This window comes from Saccostrea echinata, unplaced genomic scaffold (assembly GCF_033153115.1).
Source record: "Saccostrea echinata isolate AGI-Se365-2 ecotype Australia unplaced genomic scaffold, CSIRO_AGI_Sech_v1 ptg000009l, whole genome shotgun sequence".
NCBI lineage: Eukaryota > Metazoa > Mollusca > Bivalvia > Ostreida > Ostreidae > Saccostrea > Saccostrea echinata.
In genome coordinates, this window is record NW_026889758.1 from 18936532 (window position 1) to 18958452 (window position 21921).

The 21921-nt window shown below is 32.4% G+C and overlaps 1 protein-coding gene across 4 annotated transcripts in view; it reads right to left on the bottom strand.

The window, feature by feature from the left end:
• Positions 1-21570, bottom strand: part of LOC133181953 (mitogen-activated protein kinase kinase kinase kinase 3-like) — a 52511-nt gene extending 30941 nt beyond the window's left edge. For all 4 annotated transcript variants that reach the window (XM_061316613.1, XM_061316609.1, XM_061316612.1 and 1 more), the window contains exons 1-14: positions 21382-21570; positions 15402-15459; positions 15142-15232; positions 14715-14779; positions 13693-13796; positions 12954-12996; positions 9571-9643; positions 7400-7531; positions 3263-3325; positions 2637-2718; positions 2414-2524; positions 607-688; positions 478-500; positions 288-340 (exon numbers count right to left, since the gene is read on the bottom strand). In XM_061316613.1, coding sequence (XP_061172597.1) covers positions 288-340; positions 478-500; positions 607-688; positions 2414-2524; positions 2637-2718; positions 3263-3325; positions 7400-7531; positions 9571-9643; positions 12954-12996; positions 13693-13796; positions 14715-14779; positions 15142-15232; positions 15402-15459; positions 21382-21489 — 1088 coding nt within the window. In that variant the 5' untranslated portion in view covers positions 21490-21570. The remainder of the gene's footprint in view (positions 1-287; positions 341-477; positions 501-606; positions 689-2413; positions 2525-2636; positions 2719-3262; positions 3326-7399; positions 7532-9570; positions 9644-12953; positions 12997-13692; positions 13797-14714; positions 14780-15141; positions 15233-15401; positions 15460-21381) is intronic.
• Positions 21571-21921: the final 351 nt, after the last annotated feature.

The window sequence follows — 21921 nt, forward strand, 5'->3', positions numbered from 1 at the left end:
GATTAGAATGAAAAAAAAATAATTTAAAGGATACTACAAATACTTGCAATCAATTACTCAGAAAATGGATCACTGAACTCTGTCTGCTTACATACAAATTATTATTTTTCATTGATTGCCAATCACTGCAAGTATATACTAATATGACTGTGTTGTTTTTCACATGTGCATTCAACAATATATCATTCACAACAGAGACATACATATTTTAAATGGAAATTCACAAGATAGCACACTGTCTGATATACTGAACAAAGTATATATGATTTGTAAATAGAATGACATACATTTCAGATACAGGATCGTCCAGATAGGAGCTGGCTGTTTTAAAGTCCCCATCCTATAATACATAAAGGTAAATCTCATCAGTAGCTACTCATCAGATAAAATTAGTTTTTTTCTGGCACTTTTTATTTACTACATGCCTTTGCATATTAAAAGAAATCTACTTAGCTTCACAGAACAAAACAAACTTACATGATCTGTTGGGATGTTATTCACTGCAAGTAAAATGATCAATGTAAATTTTAGTGAAATTAAATCAATAGGGCATACAATAAATATCAATATATTTATCACAATACAAATCTGTTATGAGATTCATACCTTGGAACTCCAAGCTGTTGCGTGCATTACTGCTTTGTGATGAGTTCTGTGATGAAATTCTCCTAGGAGCATTTTGTAAAACCTGAAAATTAATTAACCAAATTAATTAAAAAATATACACAATAGAAAGGCAAAATATTTTCACTGACAGCACATGGCCCCTGGACCTTAATGGCCATCTGAGTCAGATGCAGCAACTTTTTCTTTGTGACACATCCTCTGTAAATCTCTCCTGGAGAACCATGTAGCCCTTAAGCCATGACTTAAAACAAACCTGAATTATGATGCTCTTCTCTACCTGAAGGTACATGAATTTGTAACCTTGCTGTTTTTAAGCTGATTTTTTTTGAAGATTTTGTTTCTCTGTGTACTGTATATTTTTCTGTAAAACTTTTAACACCTATTTTGGTCAGATCTCTTTCCTTGAATCATGAGATCAAGTAACTTTAAATATCCTCTTTATGACTTTAAAATCAACAGCATGCAGGGCTTCAATGGCATCTCGCATAAGAGAATTTTTTTAATTTTATCTAAAGTCTGAGCATATGAACATACAAATAAGTTTAAATAATGAAACAAATATGTCACAATTTTTGCTGTGGAACTGAACATTCAAGTCTGAATTTAAAAGGGTCTGAATTTACCTGACACCTCCAATAGTAAACAAAGGTCAATGATGTAAAATCTCCCACATTTTAAAGTCAACTGAAGAACTTAATGGGCTTCATTTCAGTACTATTCAATCAACATGCTTTTATCAATCAATGTATAAGCATTGTTTCTTCATATCTTGAATGTATTCTTAGTTTACATAAAATAACCTCGAACATCTGATCAAAGAGCAAGTTGTCAGTTCGTTTGAGATCCATCTGTAGAGCATAAGTGTACTACAGTTAACTTTTTCTTACACTTAATTTAAATTGCAAGTTTAAAATATTTGTTTTGAAAATCTTGTTTAATATACATTACTAGTATTTGATTCTTATCTTAAGAAATAAACAATTTTTCAAAGATTTATTGGAAATGTAACTGACCTTTTAGCAGTGTTTGAAAATAATTGAAATTCACCATAAAATATGCTAGACATGCAGAGTAAAAGTTCTCAGCCCTGACAAAAGATCTACTAGCCTTAGAAAATAATTGTCTACTATACTAGTACATGAAATTTGTTTTTAGTGATCATGTGACTGGACCAGGGCATCACAACTTCGATCCCCATTCTAATGACTGATGAATTCTGCCCCTTGACTTGTTACACTTTGCTGTACCGATACTATAAGTTGATTTAAGAGAGATATATCAAAAATGAATTTTAATTGTAGAAAATTTTAATACATTCCAGCTGGGCATTGATACATGCAAATATGTTCATCCGCTACAAAATTTCTGTGTCTTGGGCGATCGGGCAAATGGTTATAATATAACTTATATATTTGCATCAAATAGTTTCAAACCCTTGAAATGATTTATTTTTTTCAAACCTCAACAGTATGGATTGAATGTGTTAAACATGTTAACCACTTATGATTGCAATGGCAAATTATGTCGATCTTTTATGACTTAAAAATGAATTTATGGTCATGTGACAAACCTGTTTCAATATATGTTTAAATATGCATTGTTCAAATAGTACTATATATGGGAAAACATTTGCATATGTAAATATTTGAACTTCTTTTTTTTTTTTTTTTTGAAGAAAACTGAAAATTCAGTAAAATCATGAAAAACAAAATTGATGAAAATGTATTTCATCTTTAAAGAGAAAAAGAGATATGAATGCATAAGTTTTCTTTATAAAGTTAATTACCCCATCGTCATCCTCTGTGAAATCAAAATCCCCAGCTGAAGGGTTGCGAGCCTTGTCTAGAAGTTCCCGGGTTGAATTACGACTCAAGAATTCACTTTGTACAAATGGATGCTAAAAAATACATTATGTTAGTTGTTTCTATGAATTGTTTGACTTATATAAAAAGATGATCTTTCATTAATGAAATACATGTAAGTTTTTGGTTTGGTTTTTTTGTACTCACCTCTAAAAGTTTATCAGCTGTGGGCCTCTTCTTGGGGTTTTTTGTGAGTGCCACTTTGATAAAATGTTGGAATATCTGAGACCTAAATTTCATAAAAATTTATCACATCACAGGTACTATCTTCAGCTTGAATTATCACAATTCTTTGAAAGATATATCGCTCAATTTTTATTAGTGGTAACATAAATTACCGGTATGAAATAACAAAGATATTCAATTTGAATATTCTGTAATTGTCAATTTGTGCAATATGCAATTTTCTCTGAACAACATAAAAATAAACTAGAGGAATTGTGAGCGAGCTCACAAAATAATACAATTTTATAAAATTGTAAATTATACAGAAAACTTCAGTACATAATTTAAGCGAGAAGATTTAGTTGCAATATCAGTTTGTCAAGAAAGATAACTATCTCAGAAGCTGAATTTAATCAATCTCAACAGTCTCGATAAAAATGTCAAAACTGAGTCCTTAATAAAAATTCTGCTTATACAGTGTTTGGTAATTTCAAAATCTCTTTAAGTACACCACTGAAATTAAAATCATAAATAAAATATTCAATTAACTTCTAGATAATTATTCTTACTAGAATCTCAAAATACATGCAATACTTAAAGTTAAGTACCATTTATTTTTGTCCTTTAACTGTGGTGGCTTGAATCCACTTTTGGACATCAAAAATAAAGCCCTACAAAAAAAAAATCAAAATAAAGTTACATCTTTTTATGATCTCTCGATCTCTCTCTCTCTATATATATAGAGCAAGAGAGAGAGAGTTCATGTATCAGAGTTGGAAACTCACAGTTGATTATATAACCTCAATCGCCAATTGATCAATATGTAAACATCCCCTCATTTTCATGAATATTCACTTAATTATTCTAACTTATCAAAGTACTGCTTATTGAATCTGAACTCCTCTACTTTGGGAGTGATTCCACAATAAAGACAAATGACTGCCTTCACAAAATCAGGTAATATTTGTAGGCTGACAATCGCTGCCTGACATTAAAGGTCCTTATATGAATATGCATTTCCTTTCATTTCCTTTCATGCAAATTTCATTTTTGTGTTCAAAATTCCTTTCTTTTTCTTGTCTCTATAGCTTTAGACAAACTACATCTATGTTTCTGTATGTTTTGGCTTGTTTATCTATGTAAGACATATCACTGTCTCTGTTAAACTTCAATTTCTGGATAAAAGTGAACTGAAGGCATTTATCTGACTGCATGAAAATTGCAGGTCAGGAATGAGTTAAGACTCTTTTGAAATGGTGAATGAGATTGACTCTATATTCATGAGAACAAATGATCCACTGGTGACAGAGAAGGCTGACCAGTGTGATCAAGTAGGAATATCTAATGATGTACATATACAGGTACATGAAAGCATCATAAGGTCATCATTAAAATATTTTTTGTTTGATGTACTCCAACCTACATTTTTCAAAATGGGTAGGTATTTTTTCTTTTTTTTTCATTTTTCTTTAAATTATCCAACATATAAATTAATGGCATAAAAAATTACAGTCTTGGAAATTTTCTGATATTTTCATTATACACCTGACAACTAGCCAGATTTAATATGTATGGCTAATTTCAATCTACCGGTATAAAGGGTCTTAGGGAAATGATAAACCTTCACATTAAAAATGATAATTATGGACAATCTATATTTTCCCAGACACCACAAAAAAAGTACTGAAAAAGATGATCAGGTTGGGATAATATTGATAGGTGGGTCGGAGCACATCTAACAAATCATTTTTTATTGTTAGCCTTATTTACAAAATTTACATCATAAGTAGGAGTCATTTTCAGATGTACAATATCTTACTTACAGCCTATGTGATGTATATTAATCTACAGTCTTCATCATTTAATAATTTAATTACTAATTTATGCCTTTATGTTTATATAAGAGTCTGGTGTAGGACAGAATTACATTGTACTTAAAAGACAAGAGGCCCAAGGACCTTAACGGTCACATGAGTATAATACAACAATTTAGAAGATCCATAGAGTATAAAATAAACTGACAGATGAAGCTTTGTTGCCCAAAAGCAAGAGAAATATGATGATCAGAATCAATGAAATAATTAGTCTAGTATTCAGTAACAACTCATACATTAAATTCTAATTTATCCCCCATTTAGCACTATCACCATGCAGACTATTAACAAACTAATAGTTAATCTGTACTACTTTTAACCCCACATTGTGACCTCTCACATTGGCCTCTCTTGGTCTTTGAAGAACATTTAATAAGTTATTTTTGTCTCATTTTTATCTATTTATTATTTGTCTATCTGATCATTAAAACTATGAAAGTACTTTTTGTAGTATTCAATAAATTTTTTTGCATAATTCTCTTATTCTATTAACTTTCAAATACATTATTTACAGTGATTAATTATCAAAAGTAAATGGCCAAGGAAATAACTTCTCTCAGTTGAATACAAATTAATAGAGCCATGACTAGGACCAGAAAACTTGACCAAATGGTCTGATGCTGATAGCGATGGGACATCGGTTAATCTTCATTATTGATCATCGGTTGGAATCAGTTACTCCTTCCAATGCGATTTTACCGATTATAATCGGATGTCATAGTTTTGTATACAAAAAGCAGACTATTACAATTATTTCATATTATTTCTTTAACATGAATATATAAAATATATAATATATTATTTTCTTTTTTTTTTTTTGCTTCTTTTACACTTTCTACATATTATGCACCTTTCGGTTCTTAATCACTTCTACTTCGTGCTAGTTGGCTAGTATCAGATGCAGATGCCATTTTCTTTCATTAAGAAGAAATAAATTTTAAACAAGAAATGGATAAATCCGGAATATATTGTATTAGAAGTATGTTTCCGATGATCGATTATGAAAAACTATAATCGATCATCATAATCGGTAGCATTTTTTAGTCAACAATCGATGTTTTCTGATTATCGGTACAACACTAGATGCTGATGTTCAAAAATCTGGTAAAAAATATCCTTGCTTATTAAAACTTTAATGCTTTTTGCCTTCGATATGCCAAGGAGCAGAGAAGATTTTCAAAGAAATAATGCACTTTCACTACAGATTCAACACACCCCATACCCTAACACTAAAACCCATGTCCCAGGGTCCCCCCCCCCCCCCCCCACGAGAAACACCAAAACCTGAAGACTACAAGTTTTAACATTTTGTAAGAAGTACAGTTGTTCATCATAACTATGCACTTTATTTATCTGCTCAACACTAAGGAGCAGAGAGGATTATTTAACAGAATTAATGCATTTTCACTATATTATCAATAGAGTCCAATCCTTACACCAGAACATCTGACTTAGAGGTCATGATTCATGAAGAAGCACTCTTTTTCATCATAACTACACACTTAGTTTACTTTATAACCAAGAGCAGAAAAGAAGATTTTCAAAGAATTAATGATTTTTCACTATATAATCAATAGAGCCCCCCCCCCCCTCCCCCGTCCCCAACCCTGGGGCCATAAATTTCACAATTTTGAAAAAGGAATCCTTGTGCATCATAACCATGCACTTAGTTTGTTTTAATAATATCCAGGAGCAGAGAAGAAGATTTTCAAAGAATTAATGCATTTTCACTATATAATCAATAGATCCCCACCCTAACACCAGAACCCCTGACCCAGGGGCAATGACTTTCAAAATTTTGGAAAAAGCATCCTTGTGCACCTTTATCATGCACTTAGTTTGTTTAAATAATACCCAGGAGCAGAGAAGAAGATTTTCAAAGAATTAATGCATTTTCACTATAGAATCAATAGAGCCTCCCTCCCCTAACACCAGAACCCCTGACCCAGGGGCCATGAATTTCACAATTTTGGAAAAGGCATCAATGCTTGTCATAACCATGCACTTAGTTTGTTTAAATAATATCCAGGAGCAGAGAAGAAGATTTTCAAAGAATTAATGCATTTTCACTATAGAATCAATAGAGCCCCCCCCCCCCCCCCAACACCAGAACCCCTGATCCAGGGGCCATGAATTTCACAATCTTGGAAAAGGCATCAATGCTTGTCATAACCATGCACTTAGTTTGTTTCAATAATATCCAGGAGCAGAGAAGAAGATTTTCAAAGAATTAATGCATTTCCACTATAGAATCAATAGAGCCCCCCCCCCCCTCCCCCCCAACACCAGAACCCCTGACCCAGGGGCCATGAATTTCACAATTTCCGAAAAGGCATCATTGCTTGTCACAACCATGCACTTAGTTTGTTTATATAATATCCAGGAGCAGAGAAGAAGATTTTCAAATAATTAATGCATTTTCACTATATAATCAATAGAGCCCCCCCCTCCCCCCCCCCCCCCCCCCGCACCAGAACCCCTGACCCTGGGGCCATGAATTTCAAAATTAAGGTGGAGGGCCCAATGCTTATTACAATCATGCCAACAGTTTGACTGCTTGATGTCCAGGAGTAAAGAAGAAGATTTTTAAAGATTGCATCAATTTTAGTGGTTTTAGCCCCACCCCTGGGGCCCCAGGGGGCATGGACCATTTAAATTCACAATTTGTGTTCCCCTTCGCCCAAAGAAGCTATATGCCAAAATTGGTTGAAATTGGTTGAGCGGTTCTAGAGAAGAAGTTGAAAATGTTCAAAAGTTAACACACGACAGACGACGCACGACGATTGACAAAAACGGATAGCAATAGGTCACCTGAGTGACTCAGGTGAACTAAAAAGTAGAATTGTACTTCAAAGAAAATGATTATCCTACCTCATTGGATGAAGATCAAACATTGGGGGCTGTAATTCGGCAAACTCTATAGCAGTGATTCCCACTGCCCATATATCACACTGCTGATTATATCCTCCCTTCCTCTCAACTGCTGCCACCTCAGGGGCCATCCTGTCAATAATACCCTCATCAGTTATCTATTAGATCCAGGAATCATCAGTATAAGATCCAGGGATCATGAGTATTAGATCCAGGGATTATCAGTATAAGATCCAGGGATCATCAGCATTAGATCCAGGGATTATCAGTATAAGATCCAGGGATCATCAGCATTAGATCCAGGGATCATCAGTATTAGATCCAGGAATCATCAGTATAAGATCCAGGGATCTATAGGAGGTAACTGAGTGCTGGGTAGAATGTCCAGTAAAGATATTACATGTACCCTTGTACCACATACATGTATCTTGCTCCTACTGAGCAGTACGTTTGTATATGACAATTTATAGTAGGTCTCAATAATTTAACTTGTTATATATTCTTTGTAAGATAAAACCAAGGCATTTAGTGATTTTTCTAGTACAGTCACTTGCAGTTTGCTTTTAAAAAACAAAGCAGTATTTTAAAGCATGTATAGTTTGCATGTGTTCACTCTATTTCATTAACTGATGGATTCAATGAGACACGACTCTATAGGTATGGCAAATAGTAACACATTTCCTCTAGATAATTACCTTTTGAGTCTTCTTCAGTAGGAAAATCTACTGAGGAGATAGCATTATTTTGGTATGATTTACTGTAGAAAAGGGAGCATAACTCTGTTTTTATGATTTAAATTTTTCCTGAGATCATTAGAATTGCTTATTTTTCAAAGTAGTGTGACCTAGTTTAAAATGTTTGATAGTATTTAACAGATCATTTATTCACATAGATAAATATAAGGCCATAAAAATTATTTAATAGTTTCTCAGGCCAAATATTTCAAAATTCAATGCGGCAGGCAGTTTTTTTAAGCAGGTATCTTTTTTTAATGTCAGTCTTTCAACAAAATGATGATATTAACTGATTCTCACTTTTTTGTTCTATTAATATACAAATTATAATGTACTCAACTTTAAATTATGTTATTCTAAACATTTCTTTTAAAGTTAATTAATAAAGGACTGTATAGACTAGAAGAATATTGTTTATCTAATAAAAACGTCTATCTATTATTGTTATGAAAAGGGAAATAACTCAATTTTCTTTTTCAACTTGGAAAAATAGAAAATTGAGTTATTTCCCTTTTCAAAATGTCAATAAAATTGATCAATGCGGCCGTTTTTGACCTGATGCGGTGGTGCCTGAGAAACTATTTATTAATTTTTTTTGGCCTAAGATGAATGTTTTGAATTGAATTATAAATTTGTTTCCTAATTGTTGGGAAATATTAACATTAAGAATACAGAGCTAAGGGAAGAAAAAATATATACTTCTTTTAGGTTATGTTTTAGCATGCAAAATAATTCCATTTAGTATCTTAATTCTAAATGCAAAGATAAACAAATACATTAAGAGTTTTAAGACAAAACTTGACATATATTCTAATTATTATAACCTCAACAAAAAAATTATTATGAAGGAAAAATGGGCTGAAGTATCTGTAATAAACTTTCTGCTATGTATGAAAATGTTCAACTACATCTAAAAATGCCATTCTATAGAGTTCATTTTACTTTCTCTCATTTCAAGTTAGAAAAGATATAACCTAAAATTCACAGTAATAACAAAAAAAGTTATCCCCCTTTGTTTCTAAGGTAATTTGAATAGGATATTGATGTACCTCAAACTTGTGCTTTCCACTCTTCTAACTTTGTTACATTTTTTACCACATTTATTTTGTGAGTACATGTAATACAATTTATTTTTTACCAATCAATTTCTGTTGCAATTAGTTTGACATAAACAATGGATTGACTAAGACTAATGTGTACATGAGTTTATTATTAATACCAGATATCTTTTTTATGTGAGCACTTTATAATCTATAGTGTAGTTTAAAGTCAGCTTTGCATCAAATGCCCTGGATAATCAATTAGTTCATCAGTAAATTCACTTGTCAACCCTGATCAGTTAACAAATAAACTTTTGCTTTGCTTTACTTATCATTCAGAATAATACATTTCTCAAAGATTCCTTTAATGATCCTTATAATCACTTAACAATCTTACCAGTAAGGCGTCCCAATAAATGATTTCCTTTTGCACATTGTTTGAGTTATTTGTGCCGAGACACCAAAGTCAGCTACAAAGGAAATAAACATAAATGAATTTATTATATATCAAGTCAATTATAGTATTTTTTTTTTTACTGAAAGTCAGACATAAAGCGACAGTACGGCTGCAAAATGTGTGCTTTTTCATTCAAATTTACCCAATATGTCATTAAGAAATAAGGTATAAAGTTGATGTAAGCAGTTTGAAAAACAGAAATATTCTCTACTCAAACAAAATTAACGTAATTAGATTTTGCCAGAAAATCAAGGGTCGTACGAACTGGAGCAATCTTAGATCTGTTTATTTGTACCACGTGAATTCTAAAACGGCACGTGCCTACACTGTAGAGTTTACAATTATAATGAATATTAGGTAAAAGCAATTTTCAAATACAAATTATCATAACTTTCACAGGTACTTGTGGACAGGAACCCCCCCCCCTCCAATATGCCCCACAGGTCAAAAAATATTTTTATGTATTTTTTTCATAAATTATTCTTCTAGTACACATTGACAATGTATTCCATAAGAAAAATCAAAAAAATAACGCAGAATTAACGTTTTACTAAAAAATCATACCCGCGGTACTATAAAATAGAGAAGGTAAGTCACTTCCAATTGTTTACACTGGACCCCTCTTGGATATCAGGCCCGAAATATCATTTACCTAATACATGTCACCGAAATGTGTCATGATATCTTGTTTCGGTAGATATTTTTGTCTTTAATCGTGCTATTTAATTCCCCAGGCATCCCATAATAAGCCGAGTATTCATCGTCAAATGTGAAAAATGCTACAAGATTTGGAAATGTCAGAGTAGAAATTACGGGAGTGATGCAAAAACGACACCTAGCGTGTAACTCTCGAGTTCCGAGTGTTATAGAACTAAGGGAAAAGTCAGAGGTCTACGAAAAAGTTCGGGAAAATTTTGATAAAGAAGTCGAAATTGATTCATTAGAATTAAATTCTGCTTAAGATTTTCGAGATGAGCGAGGGTAGTCGTCAATATTCCCTTTAAAGGATGTTATCATTGATACCAAGTAGCGGTTTAAAAATCGCTTAAACATTTATTTACAACTTACAAGACATGTAACCCCCCTTCCCCTTCTACATGGACATGCTTGCAATTAATTCCGATAATATTAAGCTTAATAATTATGTGTATTTTTTAATATTCTTATGCGATGATTATCATTTGCCAAGGAATTTAAATGTGAGTCTTTTCAAAATTAATTCTTAAGAATGAAAATCAGAACCCCATTTTTTAAAAAAAAAATAATTTCATGCTCTTCTTTACTTTCGCGTCGCACTGCTGAGTTTATTTCTGGCCTTGATTACATATATATCAAGCTGCTATTATTTTAATTGAACAAACGGAAGCTTAACTTCTATAAAATAAAGACTTTTAAAAAAGTTCTTTAGGTACGTCTTTTCTAACAGTCATAGTTAGATAATTGCAACTTGTATTACGTAGCAATTGACGTTTAAATATTGCATGGGTTGTACAACCATTCATCAACCAGTCAATTTGTTTTTCTCCAACACTGTAACTTGTAATGCACAGCCCCCGTCCCAAAATTAATCAATATTTATTAAATACATGTAGCGAATTCATAACAAATGGGGAAAAAAGAGATTTTTTTGTACAGTTTTAAATAATCACATTTCTGTCTTTACTTATTTTTAAAACTAGTTTATCATTCTAAATATTATATTTACTACCACATTAGTTTAAAGGATATCCACCTTTCCGCAGACACAATTTAATGAAAATTCCATGTCCACGCAGATGGGGAAGGCGGTCGAGGTGGAGTGGGGGGGGGGGGGTTGGGTTACATGTCAAGTTTATAATGTTTAAGCGATTTTTAAACCGCTACTTGGTATCAATGATAACATCCTTTAAAGGGAATATTGACGACTACCCTCGCTCATCTCGAAAATCTTAAGCAGAATTTAATTCTAATGAATCAATTTCGACTTCTTTATCAAAATTTTCCCGAACTTTTTCGTAGACCTCTGACTTTTCCCTTAGTTCTATAACACTCGGAACTCGAGAGTTACACGCTAGGTGTCGTTTTTGCATCACTTCCGTAATTTCTACTCTGACATTTCCAAATCTTGTAGCATTTTACACGTTTGACGATGAATACTCGGCTTATTATGGGATGCCTGGGGAATTAAATAGCACGATTAAAGACAAAAATATCTACCGAAACAAGATATCATGACACATTTCGGTGACATGTATTAGGTAAATGATATTTCGGGCCTGATATCCAAGAGGGGTCCAGTGTAAACAAATGGAAGTGACTTACCTTCTCTATTTTATAATACCGCGGGTATGATTTTTTAGTAAAACGTTAATTCTGGTTATTTTTTGGATTTTTCTTATGGAATACATTGTAAATGTGTACTAGAAGAATAATTTATGAAAAAAATACATAAAAATATTTTTTGACCTGTGGGGCATATTGGAGGGGGGGGGGGGGGGGGGGGTTCCTGTCCACAAGTACCTGTGATAACTTTCTGATAAAAATAATCTAAAATAACAATCGTAAAGATTTTAGTCTACATTCAGGCGAATTTAACAGAATTAAAAGTACAAATGTTGACGTTTTGTGTATTGGGGTCCGAGGAAGGAAAAAGCAACTAATCATACTTTATCGCGGCAAATGTCAAACAAAATATTTTTCTGCACAGTTAACAAAAATTAGCATTTCAAATGGCAACAATGTTAATAAGTCAAAGGTGTATTTTTATGTTGAGTTTACACTATTTTTTTTCTTTGAAAGCAATGGAAAAATGAGAAGTAATAACAAGTATCAACAAACCTGTCGAATAGAACCTTCGAGAGCCCTGCGTGAGTGTCGCCGAGTTCCCGTTTCTTCCTTATCCAGCGATTACATTAATCCCCAAACTAAATTTTAGTCAGGAAAGTTGCTTTTTCAAGTTCTATATTGACAGTTTCTTTCTATTTTTGGTTGACTTTGTCAATGTAGCAGGCCTACCGGGCTTCCCTCTCTAACCATGCTGTTTTGTTTATGAAAACTATGCATGCGTGCATAGCATGGAATGTGGAACCCCGAACACGTTGCGATGTATATATTTACGTCCCATAAATAACTATTTAATTTTAATGAAATAATCCAAATTATTTAATTGTAAAAGTTATAATTTTCTGAAAGTTTATACATTTATAAGTAGTAAAAAAAATACCAAATCTAGTCGGAAAATTTTATCTAGTCAGTTTTTTGATGAGATGCGCCGTACTGTCACTTTAAATAACTCTTCTTATTCATGTTTCTTCATAATCTAATCAATAAATTGGAATACAAACCTAACTTTATGTCCCCTTCATCTGTTAACAAAATATTGGCACCCTAAAAACAAAGCAAGATTCTTATAGATATTCTGAAAAGAATACACTAGTTATGACTAGGTCATCTGATAAAAGGGGAATAATCTACAGTGACACTAACTCCCCAAATGTAACCAATTATGCTGAAACAAGGAATCATTCTAGCAGTCTGTTTCTATTCCACAGAAATCAAAATAATTTTATTCTTATTTAAGATACAGAACTCATATCTACATAGTATGTTGTGTTTAGCTAACAATGTCTCAAGAACTGTCTCATGTTCTTGGACAGACAATTTGTGTTTAACTCCAACATGCCAGGCACATTTTAATTGTCTAAAAATATGGCTTTCCAAAACAATAGCAAGTTTCAAAAACTTATTTTTACGTACTGAAAAACAGCAGTGTTCTCAAAGCATCATAGCTGGTATTGAATTAAAATGGGTCACAATGTGAGACATAACAATTTAAAATTGTAATGGAATATCTACTTGGTTCAAACTTTTTGCCAGCATAACACATTCAATCAGTATTTCCTTCATTTATTCCTTTAAAACAGGGCTGTACGTGACTTTCAATGTAATTTTATTTCTGAATAATATAGTTTATCAAGTTCTTGGTCAACAAACATTATAAACAGGAAGTCATGATTACCTATTGAAGCTTCTCTTACCTGTAACTTGACCCGATTACACTAAGAGTAATTTATTCTGCATTACCTTTATGTCACGATGCATTTTCCCTCTGTTGTGTAGATACATTAAACCTTTTAGCGTTTCTCGACAAATGAAAGCTATCTGTGGCTCTGCCAAAGGCCCCGTTACTGAAAAAGAATAATCCATGTGACCCAAGGTATGTGTAGGTAGATACATAAATATAGGAGAACACTTTGTGACAACTAGTGCAAGTTTCAAATTCTGTACTAAGGGCATAACAAAACAAAACATTATGTTTGACTTTATTTTCCTTCCATCTATCAGGAGGGGATACAACCAAGAATAACCAATTCTTTTACTCCCCCTCTTTGAAATGGTTTAGCAACAGAAAACATTGAACCAACGTGACCATTTCAGAATGTTCATTATTAAAGTCTTTGTCTGAAATATATATAAGTGGAGATACACACTATTGTTTTCATACTTTAAAAAAACAGCCCACAACTGAGAGAAAAGTAGTAACTCACTGTGGTAATTAATAGAGAAAAGTAGTAACTTACTGTGGCAAATATAAAACAAGTGGTTACTTACTATGGTAAATACAGAAAATTGGCAACTTACCATTGTAAATACAGAAAAGTGGTAACATTGTGGGAAATACAGAAAAATGGTAACTTACTAAGGAAAGTAAAGTAGTAACTTACTGTGATAAATAGAGAAAAGTAGTTAACTTACTGTGGTAAAGAGAAAAAAGACAACTTATTGTGGTAAATAGAGAAAAGTAGTAACTTACTGTGGTAAATAGGGAAAAGTAGTAACTTACTGTGGTAAATAGCAAAAAGACAACTTATTGTGGTAAATAGAGAAAAGTAGTAACTTACTGTGGTAAATAGGGAAAAGTAGTAACTTACTGTGGTAAATAGGGAAAAGTAGTAACTTACTGTGGTAAATAGCAAAAAGACAACTTATTGTGGTAAATAGAGAAAAGTAGTAACTTACTGTGGTAAATAGGGAAAAGTAGTAACTTACTGTGGTAAATAGGGAAAAGTAGTTACTGTGGTAAATAGGGAAAAGTAGTAACTTACCGTGGTAAATATCCTGCATAGAGCCACCTCCACAGTACTCCATAGCAATCCATAATTTATCTCTTCTGTACAGAAAAACACAACCCAATATTGTATAACTGAAATACATTGTTCCCGAGCGTTCTTCTAAATTTTATCAGCATAGACAGGTTCTCCATTCTTATATATGTATTATTATCATTTGCTTAATAATTCATTTTGAATAAATTTCACACTTGTCAAAAATATCTAGTCACAAATAATTGATCTACACATAATGATCACTATATTATTGCTAGTCTAATAACTACATGACTTATTTTATGTTCAAAATCCAAATTTTATAGTAAAAAAAAAGATGTAATTCATGAATGTATACCATGTATTTTACTGTGTATATACACTTCAAAAAAACTGATGAATACACCAGTCATATAAATAAATCTACCTCAAGTAGCTTCCAAAATAAGCCACAATATTTGGATGTTTGCAGTCCTTCATCATGACAATTTCCTGTTGTATGATGGCAAAGTCATCTCCTACGATACAAAGGTATGAGTAATACCAGAAATCTTACATAGTTCATACAAAAAAATCTCACTCAACATTTCTCAAAATTCTTAAATCTAATAATACACAGAATCCTATAAGATGTTGTTATTGTTCTATCTTGTATACTTCTCTGACACTGCCTTTGTTTCTGTTTACCTGGCTCCAGTTTAATAACTTTGATGGCTGCCATCTCCCCAGTACTGAAATTTCTTGCCTATTAACAAAATGACATACATATCAGCTTCTAATAATTTATCTGAATACAACAAAATTATAACACATTTCACAGATTGGACTGGTATGTTTAACGCTGTGTCTCAAAGAAAATATGTACATGTATTTAAAAAAGGATACCTAGTTTAGCATAAATTTTACATTTCAAAGACTAATACACAGAAAGTTTGTACTCTAGTTTTATCACAAAGGAAAAGAAGTTGTATCCCTAAAGACTGGGAGCTTGCCAAAGGAATACCTTAAGAATAATGGATTTAAAATAAATGGTGCTGTCCTCTATCACCACAATAGTTCTCATAAAAGATTACACTACTAGTAATATACCTTTTCTAAAATCTCAAGACTTGCATATTTATAACTTTGTAAGTATTTCAATATGTACAAAAGTCAAAATGACAGGAAATTTCAGCTGAAACACATTTTTACAAAATGATGCAACTGAGTGTTTCCTGGTTTTAGAATAGATCAAATCAGCTTGTACACTGCATGTACCAAAACTATTACCAGAATTTTTCTTTTTCATATTCTGTGAACATTTTTGAAGAAAATTAGAAAATATATGGCACAAAAACAACTGAATTAAGTTTTTGTTAGTACTGTACGTAGCATTTACATACACAAACTACAGTTTGTACCTTTCCCAAAGGTCTCGGTACAGAATGCAAGACTTTTCAAATTCTGATATAAATTAAGATCATTCTTTCATTGGTTACTCTGATTGGCTCTCCATCAGATAACTTTCTCTATGTGTAAATACATACATACAGTGGATACGTTCTGTACATACACTATACCGGTATATACAGTATATAATGGTTTGAATATGCAACCCACAACCCCCCTTTTTTAAACAACTCTTTTTTTTTGCAGATATTCTCACTAAATAATATTTTGTATTTGTTGAGAATGATTAATGCCACAGTAAGCTCTATACATTTTAAGACTACAGTAAGCATGGTGATAATTTTATGTCACTCACTTGGGATTTTCTTGATTACTTGGTCAGTATTCTGCAATTTTTCATTTAATTGTTTTATTTGAATGAAAAAAAGAAACCATGTTAATAAGGAACAAGGAAGGGAGTATATTTGGTTCGCTGTGTACGTTTATTCATATGTATATGTATATATATATGAAAAAAAAAACAGTGTATTGAATATTTAACTGATGCTTTCGAAATAAAACGTAAAGTAAAAAAAAAACTAGAAATATGTCCATAGGACATGAATGCCCTGCCGAGGGTATATCAGTAATGCAACATGAAATTTTGTATTAGTGTATGAAATTTGATGAGAATATCTTGAAAAGTTCCTTTAAAATTGAAATTGAAATCTAAAAAGTTGGATATAGATGATAAATTCTCACCAAATTATGTATAAGTGCATAAACTTACATAAATATATCTTAAATGGTTTCTTTAAAATTAAGCAAAATGCAAATCTAAGAAAAGTGAGGTCAAGGTCACAGGAAAGTTCAAGGTCAAATGTTTTTGATGCAGTTGAATACTTCTCACAAATATGTATCAGCATATTTAAGTTTGATAAAAATATTTTGAATGGTTTATTTAAAACTGAGCTAAACACTAATTTAAAATAAATGAAGTTAAGGTCAAAGGAAAGGTCAAAAAATGTTGATGCAGTTGAATAGGTTACATCAGTATGTATTATCATACGAAGTTTGATAAATATATTATAAATGTTTTCATTAAAACCGAGTTACACACAAATTGAGAAAAGTGAGGTCAAGGTCAAAGGAAAGGTCAAGGTCAAAATATTGATGCAGTTGAATAGCTTACATCAGTATGTATCAACATATGAAGTTTGATAACACTTGTATTGAATGGTATCTTTAAAACTGAGCTAAACACTAATTTAAGAAAAGTGAGGTCAAGGTCAAAGGAAATGTCAAGGTCAAAAAATATTGATGCAGTTGAATAGCTTTTATCAGTATGTATCAGCATATGAAGTTTGATAAAAATATCTTGAAAGATTTCATTAAAACTGAGCTAAACACTAATTTAAGAAAAATGAGCTCAAGGTCAATGAAATGGTCAAGGTCAAAAAATGCTGATGCAGTTGAATAGCTTACATCAGTATGTATCAAAATATGAAGTTTGATTACACTATCTTGAATGGTATCTTTAAAACTGAGCTACACACTAATTTAAGAAAAGTGGGGTCAAGGTCAAAGGAAAGGTCAAAAAATGCTGATGCAGTTGAATAGATTACATCAGTATGTATGAACATATGAAGTTTGATTACACTACCTTGAGTGGTATCTTTAAAACTGAGCTAAACACTAATTTAAGAAAAGTGAGGTCAAAGGAAAGGTCAAGGTCAAAAAATGTTGATGCAGTTGCATAGCTCTCATCAATATCTATCAGCATATGAAGTTTGATAAAAATATCTTGGATAGTTTCTTTGAAACTGAGCTTTGAACAGAGCTAAACGCAAAGCGTGACGGATAGACAGACATGATAAACACTATATGCCCCGGCCATATTCATGGCGGGGTATGAAAAAAATTATTGATTACCTACCTAAATTTTTTTTTGGCATGTTATTGGAAAAACACATACTAAGTATTTTTCTATTTGGCCTAATATTGATGTGGATATACAACATTGAGTTCTGTACTACTGGTATAAATAATTTTCTTAATTTATTTTTTTGTCACCTAGCTTGATCTAAAGGACAAGTGCACTTAAGCAATGCTTAATGGGCCCTTTTTCAGTGCCGTTTTACTTTAGAATATATTACCAAATTGTTCTTTTTTGGTAATAGTTAAACACAAGTGGATATTTCTAATCAAAATCACGTTAAAACATCACCTAAATCAGCATGGATTTGAAACAAATGAAGATTTTTGAATGCCTACAGCTACCCCAAATCCGGAAAAGTCGCACTGAACCTGTTTTGAGTTTCGTTTATTTAAATCAAGGGGAGGAGACACTTGAACAATCTGATGGTGGATCATTGATGGGCGCGTTTGCTGAATGATACTTGCGCTATTTTACTTGAGAAAATGTACAGATGACTGTAGCCATAGTGATCGATATCAAACTAAGAAATTTGCATGCTTGCATTTGAAATAATACAATAAGTATTACCATTAGTTCCTTTAAATTTTAAAATGAAAAAAGTGTATTTAGGTGGCTTTCAATACCAGTACCATTGTCTTGCATGAATGTTAAAAATGTTTGACGCTTTTATGTATGATGACATTTTAATGACACTAAACTCTCCTAACCCTTCCGTGTTCCTAAAACCAAACACATACTTGTCTATGCGGCACGACTTCGATATAATGATACAAAAGGTGGCTATCTTTTACAGTGAGCACCTTCGAGGAATATTTACCTGGGTAGAACTCACGTGACAACCGGTATTTTAAATAATTTATTCCACGGGTGGGTTCAACATAGGTCATACAGGTAAATAGCTCTCGCTTGCTATTGGAAAAACATTGAACTTTTCACACATTTTTTAATGTTTTAAGTACAAGCCTAATCTTGTACAAATTTCTTACTTTCACACAAGTTTTATAAATGTATAATGCGCTTTTTGTCATTCGCACAAGTTTGTACAAAGTTAGCCTGACAGTAAACAAGTAAACAAGAGCTTTGAAATGAATGACCGTTCTCGATTTACTATAGAAAATCACGAATGTCGGCTGACCCCTACCACATTGTATGGCTTTGCTCTTTGTATATTCATGAATTTCGGCGATAAAATTTGTTGAATCTTATGGTTTAGATATCAATTAATGATCTGAGATGAAAAATTATGCTTAATTTGATTCTTTATTTTTTCACATTTTACCGGGGCCCATAAGCGCACTCGTTCTTTATGTCATTCCCGCAATAAAGATGCCTTTATTTGTTTTGAAGACACCCAGATTGTATTTATTTTAAATAGAAAATGCACATTTTTCACTACAGAGCAGAGGCTTAATTAACACCTTATTTCTTAAAAGAGTGATTTTTTTAAGGTTTCAAACTAATAGATTATAGTCAAAAATATGTTTGTATGGATATGTCTTTTCATATGTGATAAAAGATAGGTAAATACAATTGCGAGAACTTTTTTCAATTCAGAGGTCGTACACAATCAAAATCCGAAAATTATGACTTATGTGTAAAATGCAGTCAAGTTTTTAACAGGTACAATATATGAATACATTTTGCATATATTTCCCTTTTATTATGCATATTTACTTTTGAAAAGTATCATTTTCATTGTAATTGATCTGACTTTTAATGTCAGCTTTGAAAGTAAATATCTCCTTTTTCGCAAATAGAATGTAAAATCTGACAAATATGATCTCTTCTAAAGACTTTCATGTAGCATTTCAGACTCAGAGTGCTGGCATGACTGCCATACTTTCCCAAACTTTGCACTAGCAGTTTTTGTAGACCTGTGATTTTTGCCAAAAACCAGCAATTTTTTTCTACCAATTGGGAATGGGTCCGGTACCAATTCAATTGGGAAAAAATAGCGTCGAAATAAAACAAACTGGAATTTTCTATCATGTCAAGAAATGAAATTTATTTCGTGTTTTTTCTAACTTCATACCTATTAATTCATGCTTTAAAGAATAATCAACAAGTATTCATTGTTTTATATATTAATGTCCCTTGTTCTCACGTTGTCATGCTTTCAAGTTGTCAAAAATGTAAGACACTAGCATGACTACGCTGTCAGCAAGAGGTGCGTTCAGAGTTCATCAGATTGTAACCAGTGGCAAGTTAGGTCACCAACATTTGCCAATGGTTGCAAATAGTAGCAACTGGTTACCACAGTTCACCATCGGTGTACTTTCAATTTTAAATGAGGTCACCAAATCTACCAGCAGTCTAGTATCGGCAAGGTTGGTGCATGAAGTCACCATACCAATTTTACATGGCGGCTTTGGCAAATTAAGTGAAAAAGTGCACTATTGTACAAGTTTTTGTTATATCATGACCAATATGTATGGAATTTGCATTTATCTGGAATTCTGTCAATAAAAAAATTGTTACATCTTGTGCATATACATGTAATTTCATCTTACATATACCGCAATATAAATGGCTCAAACTGGTAATATTTCTGTATCCTCATGACATTTTTTAGAAGAACTGATGAAAGTAAGCTTGTGGTATTAACATGAAAGACCATTTTTGCAAAATCTTATCATGGCTATGAAAATTATAATTTTGCCCGTTTCATTGGTTTAATTGGTTACAAATGGCTACTAGTTGTAACCAAGTGCTGCCATTTGTTTGAATTAGACCAAAAATCGTTCATAGTTCTACAGGGAAAATTTAATACAGATGGTATCACTTGGTGTCCAATGATTACCGTAGTTTACAGATGGCAACCAAATGCTACCAGCGATTGTTCTCAAATTCACCAATGGTAGAATTCTGAACGCACCAACATGTGTCCTGCAATATTACCATTGATCTCTACTTTCGATTCAAGAGGAAGTTAAATATTTAGTTAAAACATACAACATTTCATATGAAAAGAATTATGTTGTCATCGTAGTCTGTTCCTCGGCAGTTGAACTGGGAATTTTTAGTCTTAAAATTGGGGAAAATTAACATTTTTTGACATTAGGAGTGGTACTGTTTACCTGTACTACTTATATAAGCAAAAAATGCTGAAAGCCCAACATTTTCTGTGTGTGTAAGCATGCATGGACTCTATTTTTGGCATATTTTTCAGTCTCAATTTCATACTTCCACTGTTATACGGTTACTAAATTAGCCATTCATTTTAATCTCTTTTCACTGATCTACTGGTTTAACTTTTTCTTGAAATATTAAATGCAGACCTAATATCAACCATCATTCAGAGACATCTCAAGTAGAAATAATAAGATACTGAAGTCAAAATTTGACAGTTCGGATCATCACCTTGTAAACATCTCCATAGGTGCCACTCCCGACGCGTTGAATAAGCTCGAAGTCGTCTTGGGGGTTTCTTCTGAGAATACCCGAATCTAATGGCGGATTGTGGGCCATCTGCTCCGAAATCAGTTCTACAAACCTAAGTATTTAAAATTAAAATTCTCTTCCATGTCTGTTATCATTAATTCTACATCCGGTTTAACATTAGCTGGTTCCCTTGTTTTGAGGGGAACCAGAAATAAAAATGCCGATCCCGATATTTAATCACCCTTAACATGCTTAAAGACTGGTATTGCCTGTCTCTATCGTATCGCGCATATCAAGCAAGGCCAGTCTACCCGTTTATACATAAATTCAGTTAAGTTGTGCCAATGACCGTGAAAAAAGTCCACTAGGCCTATATTTCATACCGAATAATAAAGAAATAGCACTTGAGAAAGATAATTGCTTTTTTTTTGGACAAGAAAATTTAAGATTGACACATATAAACATGATATACTAACTAAAGTGTCCTATTTGCAAACAAAAACAATATTTCTGAAATCA